Source organism: Oratosquilla oratoria, chromosome 21 (genome assembly GCF_046742065.1).
Source record: "Oratosquilla oratoria isolate Oo_2021 chromosome 21, ASM4674206v1, whole genome shotgun sequence".
NCBI lineage: Eukaryota > Metazoa > Arthropoda > Malacostraca > Stomatopoda > Squillidae > Oratosquilla > Oratosquilla oratoria.
The window spans coordinates 47748082-47769311 of record NC_134797.1 but is presented as its reverse complement, the minus strand read 5'-3'; the positions used below and the strand labels follow the sequence as shown (position 1 = coordinate 47769311).

General features: G+C 42.5%; 1 protein-coding gene across 3 annotated transcripts in view; it reads left to right on the top strand.

Annotated features, from left to right (window-relative positions):
- Positions 1-21230, top strand: part of spn-E (tudor domain containing 9 protein spindle E) — a 99407-nt gene that overhangs the window by 33486 nt on the left and 44691 nt on the right. For all 3 annotated transcript variants that reach the window (XM_076204836.1, XM_076204838.1, XM_076204835.1), the window contains exons 14-18: positions 4200-4362; positions 4982-5109; positions 14182-14391; positions 14544-14761; positions 20381-20533. In XM_076204836.1, the coding sequence (XP_076060951.1) occupies positions 4200-4362; positions 4982-5109; positions 14182-14391; positions 14544-14761; positions 20381-20533 (872 nt within the window). The remainder of the gene's footprint in view (positions 1-4199; positions 4363-4981; positions 5110-14181; positions 14392-14543; positions 14762-20380; positions 20534-21230) is intronic.

Below are 21230 nucleotides of genomic sequence, written 5' to 3'. Positions count from 1 at the left end.
GTATGTTGTTGTTGTTGTTGTCGTTCCCTAGACTGTCTGTCCGAGCAGTCCCGTCTCCCCAAGGAAGGCCACAGCCGAAACTGGGTTTTCCCACAAATCCTTTATAGAGTGTATGTTGTGTTGTTTGCGTGTATGATTGTGTATAATGCAGTCTTCCATTATGTGTTGTATGGTATGGGGTGAAGTGTTACATCCTGGGCAGCTGTTCACAACACGGTCGTCCAGCCTCTTCTGGTAACTTAGAAGTGCTGGGTGGTGACCGCATCGCAGTCTGGCCAAGTGGACTCTGTCCTTACGTGGGAGAGAGGATTCAGAAGGGTGGATATCAGGGGGTCTGGCATGCAGCAGTGTGTTGTCTTTCAGTGTGTTAATGGAGCGGTGAGTGATATGATTATGAATATGTTTCCGGAGGCTGGTATTTGGTGGTTGTGGAGGAAGAGAAGAGAGTATCTGTGTGTAATAAAGGTCTTTGGGTGTAGTTTTAATGTTTCTTGGTGTGTGTGGGTGTTCTGCTATGTAGTGTAGCGGGTGTGATGTGTTTGTGGTGGCTGCAGCAAGTGTTTGTGTGCCTCTCATGTCGAGGTGGTCCTTGACTTTGAGGACTTTTGTTTCATGGTGTAAATGGTCTGTAGGTGATGTATTTGTGCAGCCTGTAATTGTTTTTAGGGCTTTGTTTTGTATGATTTGAAGGGTGTTGTGGTGTGTCTCACTGAGATTAGGAGCCCATGCAGGACTCGCATAATTCATCACTGAGCGTATGCATTGTTTGTATATTGTTATATTAGTTTCTTTGTTTTGTCCAAATGTTGTTCCAGTGATTGACTTAAGTGCGTTAAGTCTAGGTGTGCATTTGTTTTTTTATGTTTGTGAGGTGTTGTTTGAAAGACATGGATGTATCGTATGTTACACCAAGAATTTTCGGTGTGTTTGTGTGTGGTATTAGAGTGTTGTTGATGTAGAGATGAGGTATGTATTTGTGTTCTTTTGTCCAGTTGGTGAGAAGTGTTGCTGTAGATTTGGTTGGAGCTATTTTGAGTCTGTTTGTGATGAACCATGTGTTGAGTGTGTCAAGGTAAGGCTGGATTATTTCTGCAGTTTTGTCTGTGTTACGATGTGTGCATGTGATTGTTATGTCGTCTGCGTAGGAAGAGATTTGTATTTCTGAGGTGTCTGGCGTGGGTAAGTCATGCATGTATAGATTAAATAATGTGGGGGATAGAACCGAGCCCTGTGGTACTCCGTTCTTAATGTTTCTGATGTGCGATGATTGGCCATTATATGACACATGAGCATTCCTGCCTGCCAGATAATTGGCCAGCCATCTTTTGGTGTTATTGTGCATGTCTGTGTTATAAATTTTATTTGTTAGGTTGTGGCGGGGGATAGCATCAAAAGCTTTACTAATGTCCAATGTTATAAGAAGTGTTCTGTGGTGGGGCCTATCTGAATTGATGCCATCTAAAATTCTTTGTGTGAGTTTTGTCAGAAGAGTGTTTGTGGAGTGTAGTGGCCTAAAACCGTGTTGTGAGTCAGCAAGGGGAATATATGGTGTGACAAGTTTAAGTATTAGGCGTTCAATGACTTTAGAGGGGGTGCAGAGAAGTGTGATTGGGCGGTGCGATGTTGGGATTGTTGGGTCTTTGTTCGGTTTTGGAATGGTGATTATTTTACCATGTTTCCAGATGTCGGGTATTGTGTTGTGTGAATAGCTGTGTGTATGTTGTGTTGTTTGCATGCGTGATTGTATATAATGCAGTCTTCTATTATGTGTTGAATAGTATGGGGTGAAGTGTTACATCCTGAGCAGTTGTCCACAGTGCGGTCATCCAGCCTCTTCTGGTAGCTTAGAAGTGCTGTGAGGAGTCTGCACTGCAATCAGGCCAGGAGGACTTTGTCATAACATGGGAGAGAGGATTCAGAAGGGTGGATATCAGGGGGTCTGGTATGCAGCAATGCAGCAGTGTGTTGTCTTTAAGTGTTGTAATGGAGTGGTGAGTGATATGATTATGAATATGTTTCCGGAGGCTGGTATTTGGTGGTTGTGGAGGAAGAGAAGAGAGTATCTGTGTGTGATACAGGTCTTTGGGTGTTGTTTTAATGTTTCTTGGTGTGTGTGGGTGTTCTGCTATGTAGTGTAGTGGGTGTGATGTGTTTGTGGTGGCTGTGGCAAGTGTTTGTGTGCCTCTCATGTCGAGGTGGTCCTTGACTTTGAGGACTTTTGTTTCATAGTGTAGGTGTTGTATTTGTGCAGCCTGTAATTGTTTTTAGGGCTTTGTTTTGTATGATTTGAAGGGTGTTGTGGTGTGTCTCACTGAGATTAGGAGCCCATGCAGGACTCGCATAATTCATCACTGAGCGTATGCATTGTTTGTATATTGTTGTATTAGTTTCTTTGTTTTGTCCAAATGTTGTTCCAGTGATTGACTTAAGTGCATTAAGTCTAGGTGTGCATTTGTTTTTTATGTTTGTGATGTGTTGTTTGAAAGACATGGATGTATCGTATGTTACACCAAGAATTTTCGGTGTGTTTGTGTGTGGTATTAGAGTGTTGTTGATGTAGAGATGAGGTATGTATTTGTGTTCTTTTGTCCAGTTGGTGAGAAGTGTTGCTGTAGATTTTGTTGGAGCTATTTTGAGTCTGTTTGTGATGAACCATGTGTTGAGTGTATCAAGGTATGGCTGGATTATTTCTGCAGCTTTGTCTGTGTTATGATGTGTGCATGTGATTGTTATGTCATCTGCGTAGGAAGAGATTTGTATTTCTGAGGTGTCTGGTGTGGGTAAGTCATGCATGTATAGATTAAAGAGTGTGGGGGATAGAACAGAGCCCTGTGGTACTCCATTCTTAATGTTTCTGATGTGCGATGATTGTCCATTATATGACACGTAAGCATTCCTACCTGCCAGATAATTGGCCAGCCATCTTTTGGTGTTATTGTGCATGTCTTTGTTATATATTTTATTTGTTAGGTTGTGGCGGGGGATAGCATCAAAAGCTTTACTAATGTCTAATGTTATGAGAAGTGTTCTGTGGTGGGGCCTATCTGAATTGATGCCATCTAAAATTCTTTGTCCTGGAGCCGCAGCGTCTATGTCGTGGGACCACCCCCCAACCCCAAGAGTCGGGGGCCAAACGGTGGCAACCAGCCCTGGCCACCGGCTCTACGCAGGTGGTAAGGGGGTTGGGAGATAGGGTTGATGAAAGAGTATTAGGATGGTTTGGACACATGGAAAGCATGAGTGAAGAAAGATTAGTAAAAGAGGTATGGAAGGCAGATGTAGAGGGAGTGAACATGAGGGGTGTCCTAAGATGAGATGGATGGATGGGGTGAAAGGGGAAGAGGGGAATGTCTGTTGAGGAAGGATGGGAGAGGACAGAAGACAGGGGTGAATGGAGAATGGTTGTATATGGATGATGCTGTGATGCATGAGGTGGAATAGGTGGAGGGATGGGGGGTGAGGTAGTATGCATGAGAAAAATTTGACGCAACCCGAAGGGATTTCTCCCCATCTCCTTTTCTGCATGGGGGACGGAAAGGGGGTGTCGCCGATTTAATGAAGCACCCTTGCTGTGGATGTGCTGTGTCTTGCGACACTGCCTCTGACCCAGGGCAGTGGACAGGGTGCAGGTGCAGGGATGACCCATCATCCAGGAGGTGCTAAGATAAGAGGAAGGGTGGAGGGGTGTGGAGTGTATTTAGGGATAGAATGGGTGGGAATGGTTTTATGCCTTTTTCTTTTTGACTACCTCCCTTGTAAGGTGGGGAAAAGCCTTGGTATATGTATGTATGTACATATACCAAAGGGTTTTTCACCCTTATTAGGGAGGTAGCCAAAAAACAAAGGCATAAAAACCACTCCCACCTATTCCATCCTTATCACACTCCACTCCCCTCCACCCTCTTCCCTCCCTCTTATCTCGGCACCTCCTAGATGACAGGTCATCCCTGCATTGCACTCAGTACCCTGGGTCAGAAGCAATGTTTTAGTTAATAAAAATGAATAATTTAAAAGAGTGGTAGTGCTTTAAGAAGGTGAGGAGCTTACACCAGGAGACACATAGCAACACCTTTGCCCTGTGCACAGCTGGGAATTGGAAAGGAGTGTAGGATTTGAACCCACAGCTAAGCCAATGCGAGACCAGCACAGTTCTGATTATGCCACTAGTGCATTGTTTTAAGAAAAGGATTTACTTTCAGATGTGTGCATTAGGTGTGAAATATAGGGGCTTAGTCACAGACATGGATGGAGACTTGACCTATTTAGGCCGCATCATGGCTCATCTGCCGCTTGATCCACACCTTTCGAAGTTCATCGTATTTGCACACTTGTTTGGCTGTTTAAGAGAAGCAATTATCATCTGTAAGTATACTGTGGCAATTTTTTTTTATTGTTGAGATTAGATGAACAAGGACTTGTCCCTCGTTCACTTAGGAATTTACAAAATGGACGAGAAGAAATCCATTCAGGTCATGTCAGTTTATCATCCATTCACAACTATTCTTCAGTCTCACCTATGCCTTATCCTCTCACTTTCTTTCTCAACAGACATTTTTCTTGTACCCAAGGCCCTTTTCATCCCTTCCATCCATCCATCTTATTCTTAGTCTTGACCTCAGGCCTTCAACACTCTTTTTTGCCAATCTTTCCTCACTCATCCTTTCCTCACTTGCTCCTCCCTCACTCATTTTTCCCACATACCCAAACCACCCTAGTACATTTTTCATTAACCCAACCTGATAGCTCTTTCCTGCCATGTTCACTGCCTCACAATCTCCATTCTCACTGTATCCATCCCCACAAAGTGAAAACCATTAATGATCTTTTTCCAAAGTATTGTTTTTTATTTTAATTTATTTCCTTTTACGTATTTATTTTTATCCTCTTTTTATGTAAAGGGATTCTCACTAACCTAAAAGATTATTTTACTTTTATTTATTTATTTATTTTATTATATATATATATTTTTTTCTTTTTTCAGCTGCAGGACTTTGTCTGAAACCGTTCCATGCTCGTCCCTTTCAAGATGAACTAAATGCCTATCTGTCCAAAGTGTCATGGGCTTATGGATCTTTCTCAGACTGCTTTGCCATCCTCAATACTTACTTGGTTTGTTAACATTTCTTTTATGCAAAATATCAATAGGTACATACATACATATACCAAAGGCTTTTTCCCCCTTATATGGGGGGTAGCCACAAAAAAAGGCATAGAAACCACTCCCACCCATTCCATTTCCTATATATTCCACTCCCCTCCACCCTCCTCCCTCCCTCTTATCTTGGCACCTCCTGGATAACGAATCATCCCTGCATCCCGTCCACTGCCCTGGGCCGCTTCATAAATTCGGCGACCCCCCTCTCCGTCCCCTCATGCAGAAAATGAGAAGACGGGGAGAAATCCCTTTGGGCAGCGTCAACTTTTTTTTTCATACATACTTCCTCACCCCCCACCTACTGCCCCTCATGTATCACAGCCTCATCTATACACAACCCCTCTCCATTCACCCCTATCTTCTGTCCTCTCTCGTCCTTCCTCCACAGACATTCCTCTCTTTTGTAATGCCCCTTTCACCCCATCCATCCATCTCATCCTAGGACGCCCCCTCATATTCACTCCTTCCACCTCTGCCTTCCATACTTCTTTTACTAATCTTTCTTCACTCATTCTTTCCATGTGTCCAAACCATCCTAATATCCTTTCATCAACCCTATCTCCCAGTTCCCTTTCCACCCCTGTTCTCCTCCTCACCTCCTCATTTCTTACTCTATCCAGCCTAGTAACCCCTATCATACTTCTCAGACATTTCATCTCAAACACATTCAAACTCCTCTCTTCCTCTCTCATGTTCCATGTTTCTGCCCCGTACAATGCTGTTGGTACAATCACTCCTTCATATAACCTCCTCTTAGCATCCATTCCCAGATGTCTATTTCTCATTACACTTTTCAATCCACCAAGGCATTTACTCACTTCTCTCAATCTACATTCTACCTCCACCCCCACTCCTCCCTTTCCTGCCACATTCGCACCCAAATATCTAAAACTATCCACTTCCTCCAGTCTTTCACCCTTAATGCTCACCTCCAGCCTGCTGTCACTCTCTCCCCTTGTACATCTCATCACCTTACTTTTACCCACATTTATTTTCAGCTTCCTTCTTTCACACACCTTCTCAAACTCTGTCACTAACTTCCTCAATCCCTCCTCTGATGCTGCTACAAGCGCAGTGTCATCAGCAAACAACAACTGGCTCACCTCCCACTTTTCTCCATTTTCTTTAATCATCTCCAACCCCTGACCCACTACCCTTGCATTCACCTCTCGCACCACCCCATCCATGTAAAGATTGAACAGCCAGGGTGACATAACACATCTCTGACGAAGTCCCACCTTTACCTCAAACCATTCACTCTCTCCATTTCTAATCCTAACACAAGCTCTACTCTCGTAAAAACTCTTGACTGCTCTTAACAGCTTTCCTCCTATCCCATATATCTGCAGTACCTCCCACAGTGCCTTCCTATCTACCCTGTCATAAGCCTTTTCCAGATCCATAAAAGCCCAGAAAACATCCTTACCTTTTCCTATAGCTTTCTCACATATCTGTCTTACCACAAAGATCTGATCTACACAACCCCTACCTGTCCTAAACCCGCACTGTTCCTCACCAATTACTCCCTCTGTTCCTCTCCTAATCCTCTCAATCAAGACCCTCCCATACGCCTTCCCAACTACACTCAACAAGCTGATCCCTCTGAAACTACTACACTCACACTTGTCCCCCTTTCCCTTGTAAAGCGGAACTATACAGGCACTCCTCCAGTCCTCCGGCACTCTACCCTCTCTCCAACAAACATTAAACAACCTCACCAGCCAGTCCACCATCACTGTACCTCCTTTCTTCAGACATTCTGCATGGCATCCATCCAGACCAGGTGCCTTACCTGCTTTCATCATCTTAACAGCTGCTTTCACTTCATCCTTCCCTATTTCTCCTCCATTTTCCTCACTCATCACTCTCATTTTCTTAGCACTTCCCACTGCAACTACCTTTCCCTCCCTATCCTCCTTCACATTTAGCAACTCCCTAAAATACTCTGCCCACCTTCCTCTCACTGCCTTCTCTTCCATTATCATCTCTCCATCTGCACCTTTTACCTTTTTCTCTCTACTTGATTTGCCTTTTTCTTTTTTAATTTCCTTAAAAACCTCTTTTTATTGCTTTCAAAATTTTCTGTCATACTCTTACCCCATTTCACATCTGCTCTCCTCTTTGCTTCCTTTATCTTAAGCTTAACTTCCTTTCTCTTTACTCTGTACCTCTCTATGAATGCTTGCTTCTTCTCTTCTACACATTTTTTTGCTTCCTCATCCCACCACTCACTACCCTTCCTTCTTTTTCCTCCCGCCCTCCTTGTTCCACACACCATCCCTGCACACCTTACGACTCCCTCCTTGAACCATCCCCTTTCCTCCTCCACTCCTAGTTCTACTCTATCCTTTACTCCCTCCCACTCCTCTTTCAGTTTCTTCTTAAATTCACTCTCCTTTTTTTTTCTCATTTAAGGAGTTCACTTACCTCCCTACCTTCTGTCTTTTTCCTCTTTCTCCACCTATTCTCCACTCTCATTTTACCTTCCATCAGAAAATGATCTGATATTCCTCCACTCTCTCCCCTTAGAACATGTACATCCTTAACTCTTCCTATCATACTCCTGGTCACCACTATATAGTCCATTAATGCTCTATCTGCCACCCTTCCATCCACCACTCTCTCCCATGTGTACTTATGCTTGACTTTCTTCTTGAATACTGTATTAGCTATCATCAACTCTCTTTCAAGACACATCTCCACCATCATTTCTCCACTACGATTTTTACCGGGAACTCCATACTTCCCAATCACTTCTATTGGCTCATTTCCGTATCCTAGCATTAAGGTCTCCCAATACAATTACATTGACATTTCTCCCTAATCCCTCTATACACTCATTTATATCTACCCAAAAAGCCTCCCTTTCTTCTACGCTCTTCTCACTACCAGGTCCATACGCACTTACAAAAACCCACATCTCCCTTCCCAGCTTCACCTTCATCCACATCAACCTTGATGAAACCTCCTTCCACTCCACTACCCTCTTACTTATCTCTTCACTTACTAGTATAGCCACCCCTTCTCTCCCTCGTCCCCTCTTCACTCCTGAGTACCTCCCAGCTACACTCCCAAACTCACAGTTGCCCTTTCCTTTCATTTTATTTTCACTCAAAGCCAGCACATCCATCTTTCTTCTCACAAACATACTGCCTATCTCTTCCCTTTTACTCTCATCTGTACCACATCCACGCACATTAAAAGACCCAAACCTTAGGGTACTGGTTGGAAAACTCCCAGACCCTCTTATACCTTTTGTTCTTATTTTAGGAATGTCCCCTTTTGGGGCTACAGGTAGTAGGAAAGACTTGGTGGTAGCATTCTCTTCCCCCACCACAGAGTCGGCGAAACCAGGAAATGAATATTCAGAGAAATGGTACGGGACAGTAACAAGGGGTTGGGGGACAGCATAACGGAGGGACGGTCGTAGTATAAAAGTGTCATCATTTCTCTATGAACAGAGTTTTCCTCTATCATAGACAAAATGATGTGTGGCTCTGGTCCGTAGGGGCGCCCCATATAGACCCTAAAGTATCAACTGCATGCTACTTTGCCACAATAACATGCAGCCAATACCCCAGATGGGGTAGGTGAAATAAGAATAGGTAGAAATAAGAATAAAGAAATGAATGAATAGAAGAAATAGAAATAAATGAATGGATAGGTAAAAAAGGTAAGGAATGGGCTGAACAAGTAGAAAATTTATTTTAATTTGAAGGGTTACTTTATTCTTTCTAGTTAATCTATTTGTGTGCCAAACCAGTGAATGACTAGAAGTGCCCATCAACAAAATAAGAATCCATTGGTGACAAGAGAAAAAGTATTTAAGATAAGAGAGACTGGAGGGAGAAGATTATGAATGGGCAAAAGGATGCTGTAGCCCTTAGGGATGTTTTTCTCATTTGCTGTATGATTTATGTCAAGTGGATGAGGAGCGTGTCTTGTTGCATTGCTTCTGAACCAGGCAGTGGGCAGGAGTCAAGGATGACCCTTCATCCATGAGGAGCTAAGGTAAGAGGGAGACATGGTTGGTGTGGACTTTGACTTGGCTACCTCCCACATAAGGGGGAAGAGGCCATTGGTGTATAGATAGGATGAGGAGGGGGATTGATTACATCTGGTGGCAATTTGTTCTGTCCTTCATGTGTACTATTTGAGTGTGTCAGTTCATATAACTTAATATTCATTTATCTGTCTATATACCAAGGGCTTTTTATCCCTTACAAGGGAGGTAGCAAAGTCAAAAGACAAGCACCCACTCACACCCATTTTCCTCCCATCCACTACCTTTTCCTTCCTCTCATCTTAGCTCCTCATGGATGACAGGTCATCCCTGTATCCTGCCCCCTGCCCCATGTCAGAAGCAATGCAGCACAACACAGCACATCCACAGCAAGGCTACTTCATTTAATCAGTACCCCTCTCCATCCCCTCATGCAGAAAGAAGATGGGAAGAAATCCCCTCGGGCTGTGTCAAAATACTACTCATACATAGCTACTCCCTACCCCTCCACCCCCAACCCTTCCTTGTATCACAGTACCATCTATACACAGCCATCCTCCACACACCCTTATCTCTATCCATCTCCCTTCCTTGCTCAACACCCCTTTCACTCCATCTCATCCTCGATCATCCCCTCAAGTTCATTGACTTCCGTATCTTTCTTTACTCGTTCTGTGTCCAAACCATCCCAATATTCTTTCATCAACCCTATCTGCCATCTCATTTTCCACCCCACCTCTCCTTACCTTGTTTCTCGCTTTATCCAATCTCATAACTCTTACCAGACTTCTCAGACATTTCACCTCAAACACATTTAAATTTTTCCTGTCTACCTCTCTTAAAATCCAAGTCTCTGCCCCATACAGTGTTGTTGACATTATCACCCCTTCATATAATCTCTGCATCCATTCCCAGATGCCAATTTTTCATGACACTTTATAATCCTCCAAGACATTTAATTGCTTCTCTTAATCTACAATTTACATTCACTCCTCCCTTTCCTGCCACATGCAACCCCATTCACCCAAACCTATCCATTTCCTACAGCATCATCAACTTTTTAAACATATCTTCATCATTAACTTTTTCTATGATTTTTATCTGGCTCACCACACTTCCTAGCCAACCTGTCCATTGGTTCATCCCCTACCCTAGCATTGAGATCTTAAACTCTCTAAGCACTAATTTAAATCTATCTAAAAAGCATCATTTTCCTACACATTCTTCTCACTAATTGGCCCATGTGTGCTTACAAAAACCCACATCTCCCTTCCCAGTTTCACTTTCATCCACATTAACCTTGAAGAAACCTCCTTCCACTCCACCACATGCTTACCTATCTCCTGACTTACTAGTAGAGCCACCCTTTCCTACCCTCATCCTCTCCTCATTCCCGACGCCCTCCCCACTATGCTCCCAAACTCAGAATCACTCCTCCCTTTCAACTTAGTATCACTTAATGCCAACATCCATCTTCCTTCTTGCAAACATACTGCCTACCCACACACATTAAAAGACCCAAAACTTAGGGATCTATTCGAAAAACTCCCAGACCCTCTTATGCCTTGATTTCTTGTACCCCTTATGATTACAGAGAGCAGGACTCCTAGTCCCATCACTCTGTCCTGTTAGCCACCTGTACATCCTGAATGGGAAGACTCAGTGACTATTCTTTCTTTCCGTACCACAGGGGGACGGTATTAAGAGGGGGAGTGAACAGTATAACATAGACAAAGTGATGTGTGGCTCTGGTCCATTGGGGCACCCCATAGAGTCCCTAAAGTATCAGCTGCATACGACAATGCAAATTATACATACATACATACATACATATACCAAGGCTTTTTTTCCCCTTACCAGGGGGGTAGCCAAAAAGGGACAAGGCAACAAGAACATTCCCACCCATTTCATCCCTGAAAACACTCCACACCCCTCCACCCTCCCTCCCATCTTAGCACCTCCTAGATGACGGGTCATCCCTGCACCCTGTCCACTGCCCTGGGTCAGAAGCAGTGTCCGCAGGACCACAGCACATCCACAGCAAGGCCGCTTCATTAAATCGGCGACACCCCCCCCCCCTCTCCGTCCCCCCCATAAAAAGGAGAGGACGGGGAGAAATCCCTTCGGGCTGCGTCAAAAATTTTTGCTCACACACACTCCCTCACCCCCATCCCCCCACCCATTCCACCTCATGTATCACAGCATCATCCATATACAACCATTCTCCATTCAACCCTGTCTTCTGTCCTCTCCCATCCTTCCTCAACATTCCCCTCTTCCCCAAAGCCCCCTTCACCCCATCCACCCATCTCATCCTGGGACGTCCCCTCATGTTCACTCCCTCCACATCTGCCTTCCATACCTCCTTTACTAGTCTTTCTTCACTTATTCTTTCCATGTGTCCAAACCATCCTAATACTCTTTCATCCACCCTATCTCCCAGCTCCCTTTCCACCCCTGTTCTCCTCCTCACTTCCTCATTTCTCACTCTATCTAGCCTAGTAACCCCCATCATACTTCTCAGACACTTCATCTCAAACATATTCAAGTTCCTTCTCTCTTCCTCTCTCATGCTCTATGTTTCTGCACCATACAGTGCTGTTGGCACAATCACTCCTTCATACAGTCTCCTCTTAGCATCCATTCCCAGATTCCTATTCCTCATTACACTTTTTAAACCACCAAGGGATTTACTCGCTTCTCTCAATCTACATTCTACCTCCACCTTCACTCCACCCTTTCCTGCCACATTTGCACCCAAATATCTAAAACTATCCACTTCCTCCAGTTGCTCTCCCTTAACCCGTACAGTGTTGCTTTATAGGAGTGAAACAGGTCACGTGGGGTTGGATTTTGGCCAAATAATATTATTGTCTAATAAAATTGGAAAAAAATAGCTGATTTCAATAATATAAATGCGATATCTGAGTGTTTCCTGTAGGCTGTCATTTCCTGTGATTTCTTTCACGCCTGGCTGCAATACTAGAGTGGTGCTGCGTAAGACGAAACATGTGGAATAGTACTATGCAATCTCCGCTTCTTATTTATTATTTCCGACACACTTTGAATGCTTCTTCCGTGACTATATATTGTTTAGTTTGAGTTTCTTGTAAAATATATCTTAGGATTGTTTGTACTATGATATGACTATAGAGTCATATCATAGTACCAAATTTATCGCGCTCGTACAGACTATATTTTCTGTATGTGTATATAAGTAGCACAATATTATCCCTTCATTGCACAAGCATAACATGTTTTCTAACACCAACAACAAAAAAATTGTACACAGCTGCTCAAATAAGCCATTATACCAATTTGATGTTTTTTATGTTGGTACTCCTGCATACCACAGCCCGCCCGCTCTCGTCTGCCTGCTGTGTGGGGTGTGGTACCCCACACATTTTCCCATTTTATTATGTAGCTTCCGTGTCTTTGCATTTGCTGCCGACCAATTTGGTATTGCTCTGCTACTGTACAGTTCACATAACATCCCAATTTTACAAGTATATCTAAGAGATAATTGTGTATTACCTCTGGACTGTAGCATATCCCATGAAAATCCTTACGGCTGGGAAACTAAGGACTCAGGTTCCGAGGCAGAAATGAATGAGTGAATGATATGAACGCACATGTGAATGAAAACACAGCACAGATAATGTGGCAATTGATGCTTACATAGGGAAAAGTGTATTGGCTAATGTACCTACAACTGCCGACCAGTTTTTTTTTTTTCAGATATATATATATATATATATATATATATATATATATATATATATATATATATATATATATATATATATATATATATATATATATATTTCCCACATCCGACCTAGTAATGGACCAAAAGGTCTCCTGTTGGCATGCTCCCGCCTTTGTAATCCCTTTGTAAACTGTTGAACACGCAAATACGCAGTCCTATGGCCATAGGGGAAAAAAATCCTGTGCCTGTAAACTTTCAGGTTTCCTTATTATAAACAGCCATAGGGAGGAAATTCCTGTACCTCTAAACTTTCAAGTTTACCTATTTATAAATGGCCATGGGGAAAAAAAAATCCTGTAACTGTGACATTATCGTCATAAAGAACACTCTCTATTTCCGCCGATGTCAAGCCCCGGGGCATGGTGCAGGATAACACGTGCGTGCAGGGAAGATGTGACAGTGCGTCTGGATAGCATGCATGGCCGGCTTATCACGCCGCAGGGGTGCCAACACAACCGACGATGACTCTACGCATGAACACAAAATACCTTGAAATTGCTATTCAAGTTGGAATAATATAAAAATAGCTGATCTACTAAAACAGGATTTTGAGTATATTGATAAGTAATCATGACACCACTGATATATTTCTATAAAAATACCTATTTCTTCAATAAATCACTCGTGGTCATGGATACATTCAATGAAATAGACCACAGCAATACAATAAAAATCAGAGTGAGCTTTCAAAATCATATTTAGGAATAGAAAAGACATCTTGAACCATTTCTACAAGTTTAGGTGCCGTGAAGTAAAAGAAAAGATGATCCGTATATATACGTACTAAACACTTTCCCTCCCGAACGTATATATACGTACTAAACACTTTGCGGGTTAATGCTCACTTCCAGTCTACTGCCACCTTCACCCCTTGTACATCTCATCACCTTACTTTTACCCACATTTATCTTCAGCTTTCTTCTATCACACTCTCCCAAACTCTGTCACCAGCTTCCTCAATCCCTCCTCCGATCCTGCCACAAGCGCAGTGTCGTCCGCAAACAACAGCTGGCTCACCTCCCACTTTTCTCCATTTTCCTTAACCATCTCCAATCCCTGACCCACTACCCTTGCATTCACCTCTCGCACCACCCCATCCATGTATAAGTTGAACAGCCAGGGTGACATAACGCATCCCTGATGAAGTCCCACCTTTACCTCAAACATGCAGCCAGTACCCCAAACAGGGTATTCATTTTTACATATTAAAAATTTTCTGTGACTAAATTTTCTGAAAATTTGTTATTCTTATAGGTGTGGCAGAATTACCATTCTAGTGGGCAGTTTACGCAGACTGGTCGTGTGAGTGAAAAAAACTGGGCAAGAGAAAGTTATGTTGAACTGAAGGCATTACATGAAGTTCACACTCTTGTGAAAGAGATCACAGAACGACTTGAGAAATTAAAGATAACACCAGTCAACAGACAGAATCCTCCCAAGAAGAATCAGTACCTCATTTTAAAGGTATTAAAGTTAGAATTAAATTGACTAATGATTTGTTTGGTAGTGTTTGTGGATATTTTGATTTGGCACAACAGCAACAGCCCCTTTTTTTGTGTGTGTGTATTTATACTTGTAGATATTCCTTGTGAGATTCTCGAGTGTATATTTTGCAGATGTTACTAGCAGCAGCTTGCTACCCACATTACTTCAGAAGATACGTCCCAGATGAGTATGAGAAGGAAATGTGCCGAGAACTAAATGGGCATGACCCATTTTCCACTGTCATTGTCTCAAGGTTGCCTGCAGAAATGGGTATTGTGTATGATCGTCAGTTGCGGGAGATGTTGAAGGAGTGTGGACAAGATATGTTGATCAACTATATGGGAACCAAGTAAGGCAGTTCATTTGTAACACCAGCAGTTTTTTAGATTATATTTGATATTCTTAAGAACTCGATAAGTAACAGTAGTTTAAGGCTTTGGAGTAATGTTTGTATTGGGCAAAAAATGGAGAATTAGAAGGGGGGAAAAGTGGGCAGAAAGGGGGTGAAAATTAATAAATTGAGTAATAAAGGGAAATAAAAATGCAATTACCAGGCAAATCTGACAAATGTTTGGAATCTGTGAAAAAGTGTGTGGAAGAAGGGACAGCAAAATAATGTTTGCTTATTGAGGAGAGTATGTATTCAAACTGCCCCAGATGTAAACACCACTCTGAAGACACACAACACCTCATATTACAGTGCCCCCACTCAAGTACCGTATTTTCCGGCGTATATTGCGTGACTTTTTTCTGTTGGAAGGGCCTAAAAATGGGGAGTGCACGTTATCCGGTGGTGCACATTATCTACAGCCTACGATAAAAATTCTGCAGCTGTGTGTGTAATTTTTTTCACAACAACGTGACGATGTTGGCCGTCACAAAGTCGGGACGGCACACTTCTCCGTGACGTTCCGTGAGAACAAGAAGAACAGCCATGGTGACATGAAAGAATATGCCAGCATGGGCTATATAAATATTTGGTATAGGTAGATATCTATCGAATCTTATTTTTCATGTTTTAATAGGCCTAAACACCATGAAACATGATCAATATTCATGATATTTGCCCATGTTCACAGCATCCTAGTTTGAATTTTTATGTTGGCTTTGTTGCCTCACTTTAGGTATGGTACAAATTCCGTTGCGGCCGTTCATAAACTCATGTCAAACACCTGACTACAACACCCTCTTTCGGGAGTTATATTAACTAAACGTCACCTCGATGAGAGACTGTCCTATTTCACCACTGTCATTGCAGGTTCAAAGCTAAAACGAAACAGTCTGTAGTTTGTTTCAGTATTAAATCAAAAATGGTAAAGACGAATTATTTCCTCAAGATATAAAATACATACATACATACATATGATACATTTTCTGTAAAATTCCCGAAATTTTTCTGTATATTTTACTTTCAATAAACTTTTTTCTTAGATCATATTTCCTACAAACTATTTAAGCTACAAAGTAATAAGGGACCAACGCACAACATGAGTTATATACCGGTACATGTAGTTCCGACTTTTTCTTAGTTGTGTCCTGATTGATGCCTAAACTGACACTTAATTTAGTGACAAATCAACAGATTTCCCAGCGGTGGCTCTAACCAATGAAAAATACTTCTCCATGTAACCTCGTTCACATGATATAAATACCGAGGTAAAACTGCGTTATAGACAAATACCCGGCAGGAGCCACACAGACGAGAAGACAAAGCCAAGTTCAAGAAGACAACGATGCCACCCACAAGAAGAAAGACTTATGAAGCCGGCTTCAAAGTAAAAGTCATTCAATTTGCCAAGGAACATGGGAATCGAGCTGCGGGAAGAGAATACGGCATTACCGAATCCGTGATCAGAGGTTGGTGAAAACAAGAGGATGTGCTAAAACAAACCAAGAAGTCCAGGAAGGCGTTCCGTGGTGATAAAGCAAGATGGCCAGAGCTAGAGAACCGGATGGAGGCATGGGTAAATGAACAGCGGGCTGCCGGCAGAGGAATATCAACAATTTCAATTCGTCTGAAAGCTAAGGCCACTGCAGAAGAAATGAACATCAGCGAGTTCCACGGAGGTCCCTCTTGGTGCTTTCGGTTTATGAGAAGAAAAGAACTTTCCATCAGGCAACGCACTACCGTCTGTCAGAAACAACCAAAAGATTGGGAAGAGAAGTTAGAAAGCTTTCGGTCGTACACAAAGGATGTCATACAAGAACATGGTATTTCACTCGACCACATCATCAATATGGACAGTTCCTTTAACGTTCGATATACCTATGCATCGCACAGTAGAAAAGAAGGGAGAGAAGATGGTACCAATAAAGACAACCGGGCATGAGAAATCAAGTTTTACAGTCGTGCTGAGCTGTACTGCATCGGGGAAGAAGCTACTGCCAATGTTAATATTCAAACGAAAGACAATTCCAAAAGAGAAGTTTCCGGCTGGAGTCGTTGTCCGAGCAAACCCCAAGGGATGGATGGACGAAGACATGATGCACGAATGGCTCGACAACTGTTACATCAAGAGACCAGGTGGTTTTTTCAAGACGTCCACTTCGCTGCTGGTGTTGGATTCAATGACGGCCCACAAATGTGACTCAGTGAAATATCACCTGAAGAAAATGAACTCTAAGATATCGATAATACCTGGTGGATTAACGAAACTTCTCCAACCTCTGGACATCAGTGTCAACAAGGCATTTAAAGACAAGCTTCGTGCGATTTGGGAGAACTGGATGGTCGCAGGGGAACATTCTTTCACAAAGACGGGATGACAAAGACAAGCAACATACGCAGAAGTCAGCAACTGGGTTTTAGAGTCGTGGTCAAAAGTGACAATTTCGTGCATTCAGAACAGTTTCGCAAAATCTGAAATGCTGTCTCCAACTCCTGTCAACCACAGATGCTGAATCGGAGGAGGATGATAATATGGATCATGAGGATATGCAAGTTACGTCAGCAGATCTAGCTGTTCTCGCTGATCTCTTCCACGACGATACGGAGGACGAAGAATTCATGGGATTCTCAGATTCCGAAATACGTTAATCTTGGACAATATAGTTTGGACTTGCATTCTATTCGGACAATTATTTTGGATTTTAAGTGCATAAAATATAATTATTTTAGTGGAATTTGTGCATTAGGACATTACTGAACATTGTGCTGGTTGTTTTATCGCACCTGTGAACTTTCGTTGTGGACTTCTATTCCATTCGATCGGACACTAAAAACTTTTAAATGCATGCAGATTATACTAGTATTTATTGTGGAATTCGTACATTATGCGTGTTTTTTGTTTTACAATGTGCTGATTAATTTTCAGTGCTTGGACAATACTGAATAATGTGCCGATTGCTTTTATCATAACAGTGACATTACTGAACAATTAAAATGTGTTGATTTTAGTCACCAACTGTGAACTTTGATTGTGCGCCAATTGCTATTGCCAGCTTGCAATGTTTTGTCTTGACATGCTTGATACAAGCTGTGTGCTTCATGTTATGGGCAAACAATAGGATGTGTCAATGCCAATTAAGACACACAGTGTTCCATTTCTCAGAACCTGGCTTGGACTGTCAGCTTACTCAACTGTCCTGTGATGTTTGCTTCAAGCTTGAGTGTCTGGACCAACTTCGTCAGCTTTCTTACCTGTTGCCTTTGTTGTCCGTTGTAAATAAAATGTATGCAAATTGTTTTTCATGATGTAATATCACAAAATATTTTATATCCGTCTTTGTTTCCTTTACTTATCCCCCGCCCTAGTCTAGGCCAGGGGTCCCATAAACACTTCAGGTTGGCCGTTCGTGTTGAGTTGAGGATACACAAAACCTCACTAGGCGCCTAGACCTTTTTGGTCATGTTGGTCATGCCATGGCCAGCATGACCAAGCACCCAAAAATGCCCGCCCTAAACATGCTCAGATGGATCAATCGAGCGAGGATGGATGATAGTAGATGAGCAGTGAGGAGTAGATGCAGCCGCCCTAGCCATATGCCAGCAAGCAAGCAGAGCCCATACATGCATACATGATAGACCATGTAGACGGAGCCGGGAAAAGAAAAGAAAGACAAATGAATTTTTTTTATTTGAAATAATCGTTGTTGTAATAAATATAGCTGAAATAGAAAAAAAGTTAAATTTATCTCGCATAAAGATCATGATATGACATGTACTAGTATGATCATGATGATGGGAATCCCGAATGACGGGAACTGGGAACTGGACAAGACTGGCATGACCATGATGACTGGGTTAGGGTAGGCCATCTTTGCCAAGCCTAGCGCCACGGAGTGTTGAGATGTGGAACTAAAATTGGTTCTCGATTCTCTCGCTAGATGGTGATCGGGCATGCGCATTATACGTCGGTGCGCGCTATCTGTGTACTGAGATAACGAAGTGCATGGGTGCGCATTATAACCCGATGCGCATTTTAAGCCGGAAAATATGGTAATCCTCAGATAACACAATATCTCTTCCCTAAGTGACTTCTGTTCCCACTGTTGCTGACTTCCTTGAGGCTGCAGGTCTTCTGCAAGAGAGATCAGGGGCAACTGATTGATTAGTGGTTGAGTGGACTTTGGTGCTAGTCCCTGTGTGCAAGAACTTAGTGGATGGCAGTTTTAGTCTTAGTAAGAGTGAATATTTGATGGCAGTAAAGGTATATAGCCCTAAATCCCAAGGCTCCGACAAAAGCATTCATGCTTAGCTGCCTCAAAGAGCAGCTAACTGCCAAAATATTAAAGATTATAATGTTTTGAAGAAGTACTGTGTGAAAATGGTTTGTGGGGCAAGATGAATTGGTGGAAGCAGAAGAAAGAGTACTAAATAGTGGCATTAATTCCTTACCACTATTGAATGATGATAATTGTTGTATCATCATGTTCACTGGAAACCTGCAGCTCCACAGTGGTTGATAACAATCCTTGGGCCAGTCCAGAGAGATCTGTGAAGAAGTTTTGGACTGTTTGTATTGTGTTAAGGGGGTTCCAGACGCAGCGACTTACTTGCGCGTTACGAGTTTGTGCAAACTATACGGAACACCCCTGCGTGTCCACTCTTTACAAAAAAGTATGCACAATCGTCAGTCCATTTCTAGGTCTAGGTGGTGGTAGTCATGCCTGACGAAGAGCTTATTTTAGCATTTTTATACTGTTTACTACATACCGTTTTCCCGTCCACACACACGGGAGTCCGTATACAAACCGGTTTGTGCTGGCAAGCCTACGGTAAAGCATGCACGTGTGGAACCCCCTTTAGTGTGGGACTGTTTGTGCCTCTGGCTCATAAGTGGTAGTAGTAGGAGAGCAGTTGTCAACTCTTATGTGAAGAGGAAGAATTACAATCAAAATAGATTGAGAGCTTCAACTCATAGAGCCTCCATATGGAGGTGAGGATGTTCATGGGTTTTGGAAATGACATAAAGGAGATGAGTCTTTAGTCTTGGAAAACCATCATTTGATGTGCCTGTCTTTGGTCCATAGCCACTGCTTCCACCAAAAGTCACTCAGAGAAGAAGTTTTGTGTTAGTGTCATGAAAGTGAGTGTGAGGTAGTATGTTCTTGTTTTTTGTGTGGTCGTCAAGTCTTGGGTAACTGGTGTCCATGGCCAGGTTGTTTCTGTATTGGTAGCATTTTAGTGGGGCAGTGACTGAAATATAGATACATTAGTGCAGTTCATGCTTGCCTTGGGAGTGTTTTTTTTTTTTTTTGGCGGCGGGGGGTGAATGAATTATCTGTGGATGATGTTAGTCTGGTTGGTTCTTTAGACATTGAGCTCATAGGTCAAGGAAAACTTTAGTAGATTTTAAGGCAGAAATATGGTTGGTGCACTAATTTCCTCTATGACAGTTGTGTGCTTTTTAGGATTTTGATATGCATAGACTTCAGTTTTATTGTTTAAGGATCTCATATATATCTATATACCAATAGGCTTCTTCCCCCTTATAAGGTTTTGGTAATTCAAATTCTGTAAACTTAGGGCCTACATTGAGTTTCCAAGAAGAAAAAGTACTACAAGAGGTCATGATCACTTTAGTGACATCCCAGGAGAGTGTCCCACAGCAATGTACTTGGCCCTCAAGATGCGGACTGTCAGGCGCCTTCAGGATTCATTTGCCCTCAAAGTCTACAGGTTAGTGTATTTAGAGACATATTTTCAATGTTTTGAATACTAGTGAATGGCTTCATTGCTAGAGTTTTTTTTATTCTTAGAGGAATGGTTTGGACATATAAAAAGCATGAGTGATGAAGGACAAACAAAAAGAGTATGGAATAGTGGGGGTGACTGGATAGGGTGAAGAGCTAGATGAATTTCTGTTGAACTGGGAAGGGAGAGGATAAGAGTAGTAGTTGTGAATGGAAGAGGAAATTATGTGGCCTGAAGGCATTTCTTCTTTTCTGCTCTTTATTTTCCGGAGTGGATGAGATGGAAGGGTTGCCATATAATGAAGCAATAAGGGTAAACCTACTAAGGCTGTTGGGTCCTGCTGTGGAGGTGCTGTGCCCTGCTGCATTGCCTCTGACCTGAGGAGCTAAAATAAAAGGGACAACAAAATGGGTGTTGGATGGATGAAGTATGGGTGTATTCCTTGGTTGGGCCAAAGTGTTCAAGTTTAGGTGTTGTCTTGAACTAAATAGAATTCTCTGGTCTTGGCATTTTAACATTTGAAATGCTACCAGACCTCTGAAGATTAGAAACTGTATAATCTATTATGGGAGTGGGATAGGTGGGGTTAGGTGCAGTCTATGGCTGGCTAGCTCCCATATAATGGGGAAGAAGCCTATTGGTATATAGATATGTACAAATTACTGTTTCTATAAAGCAGCAC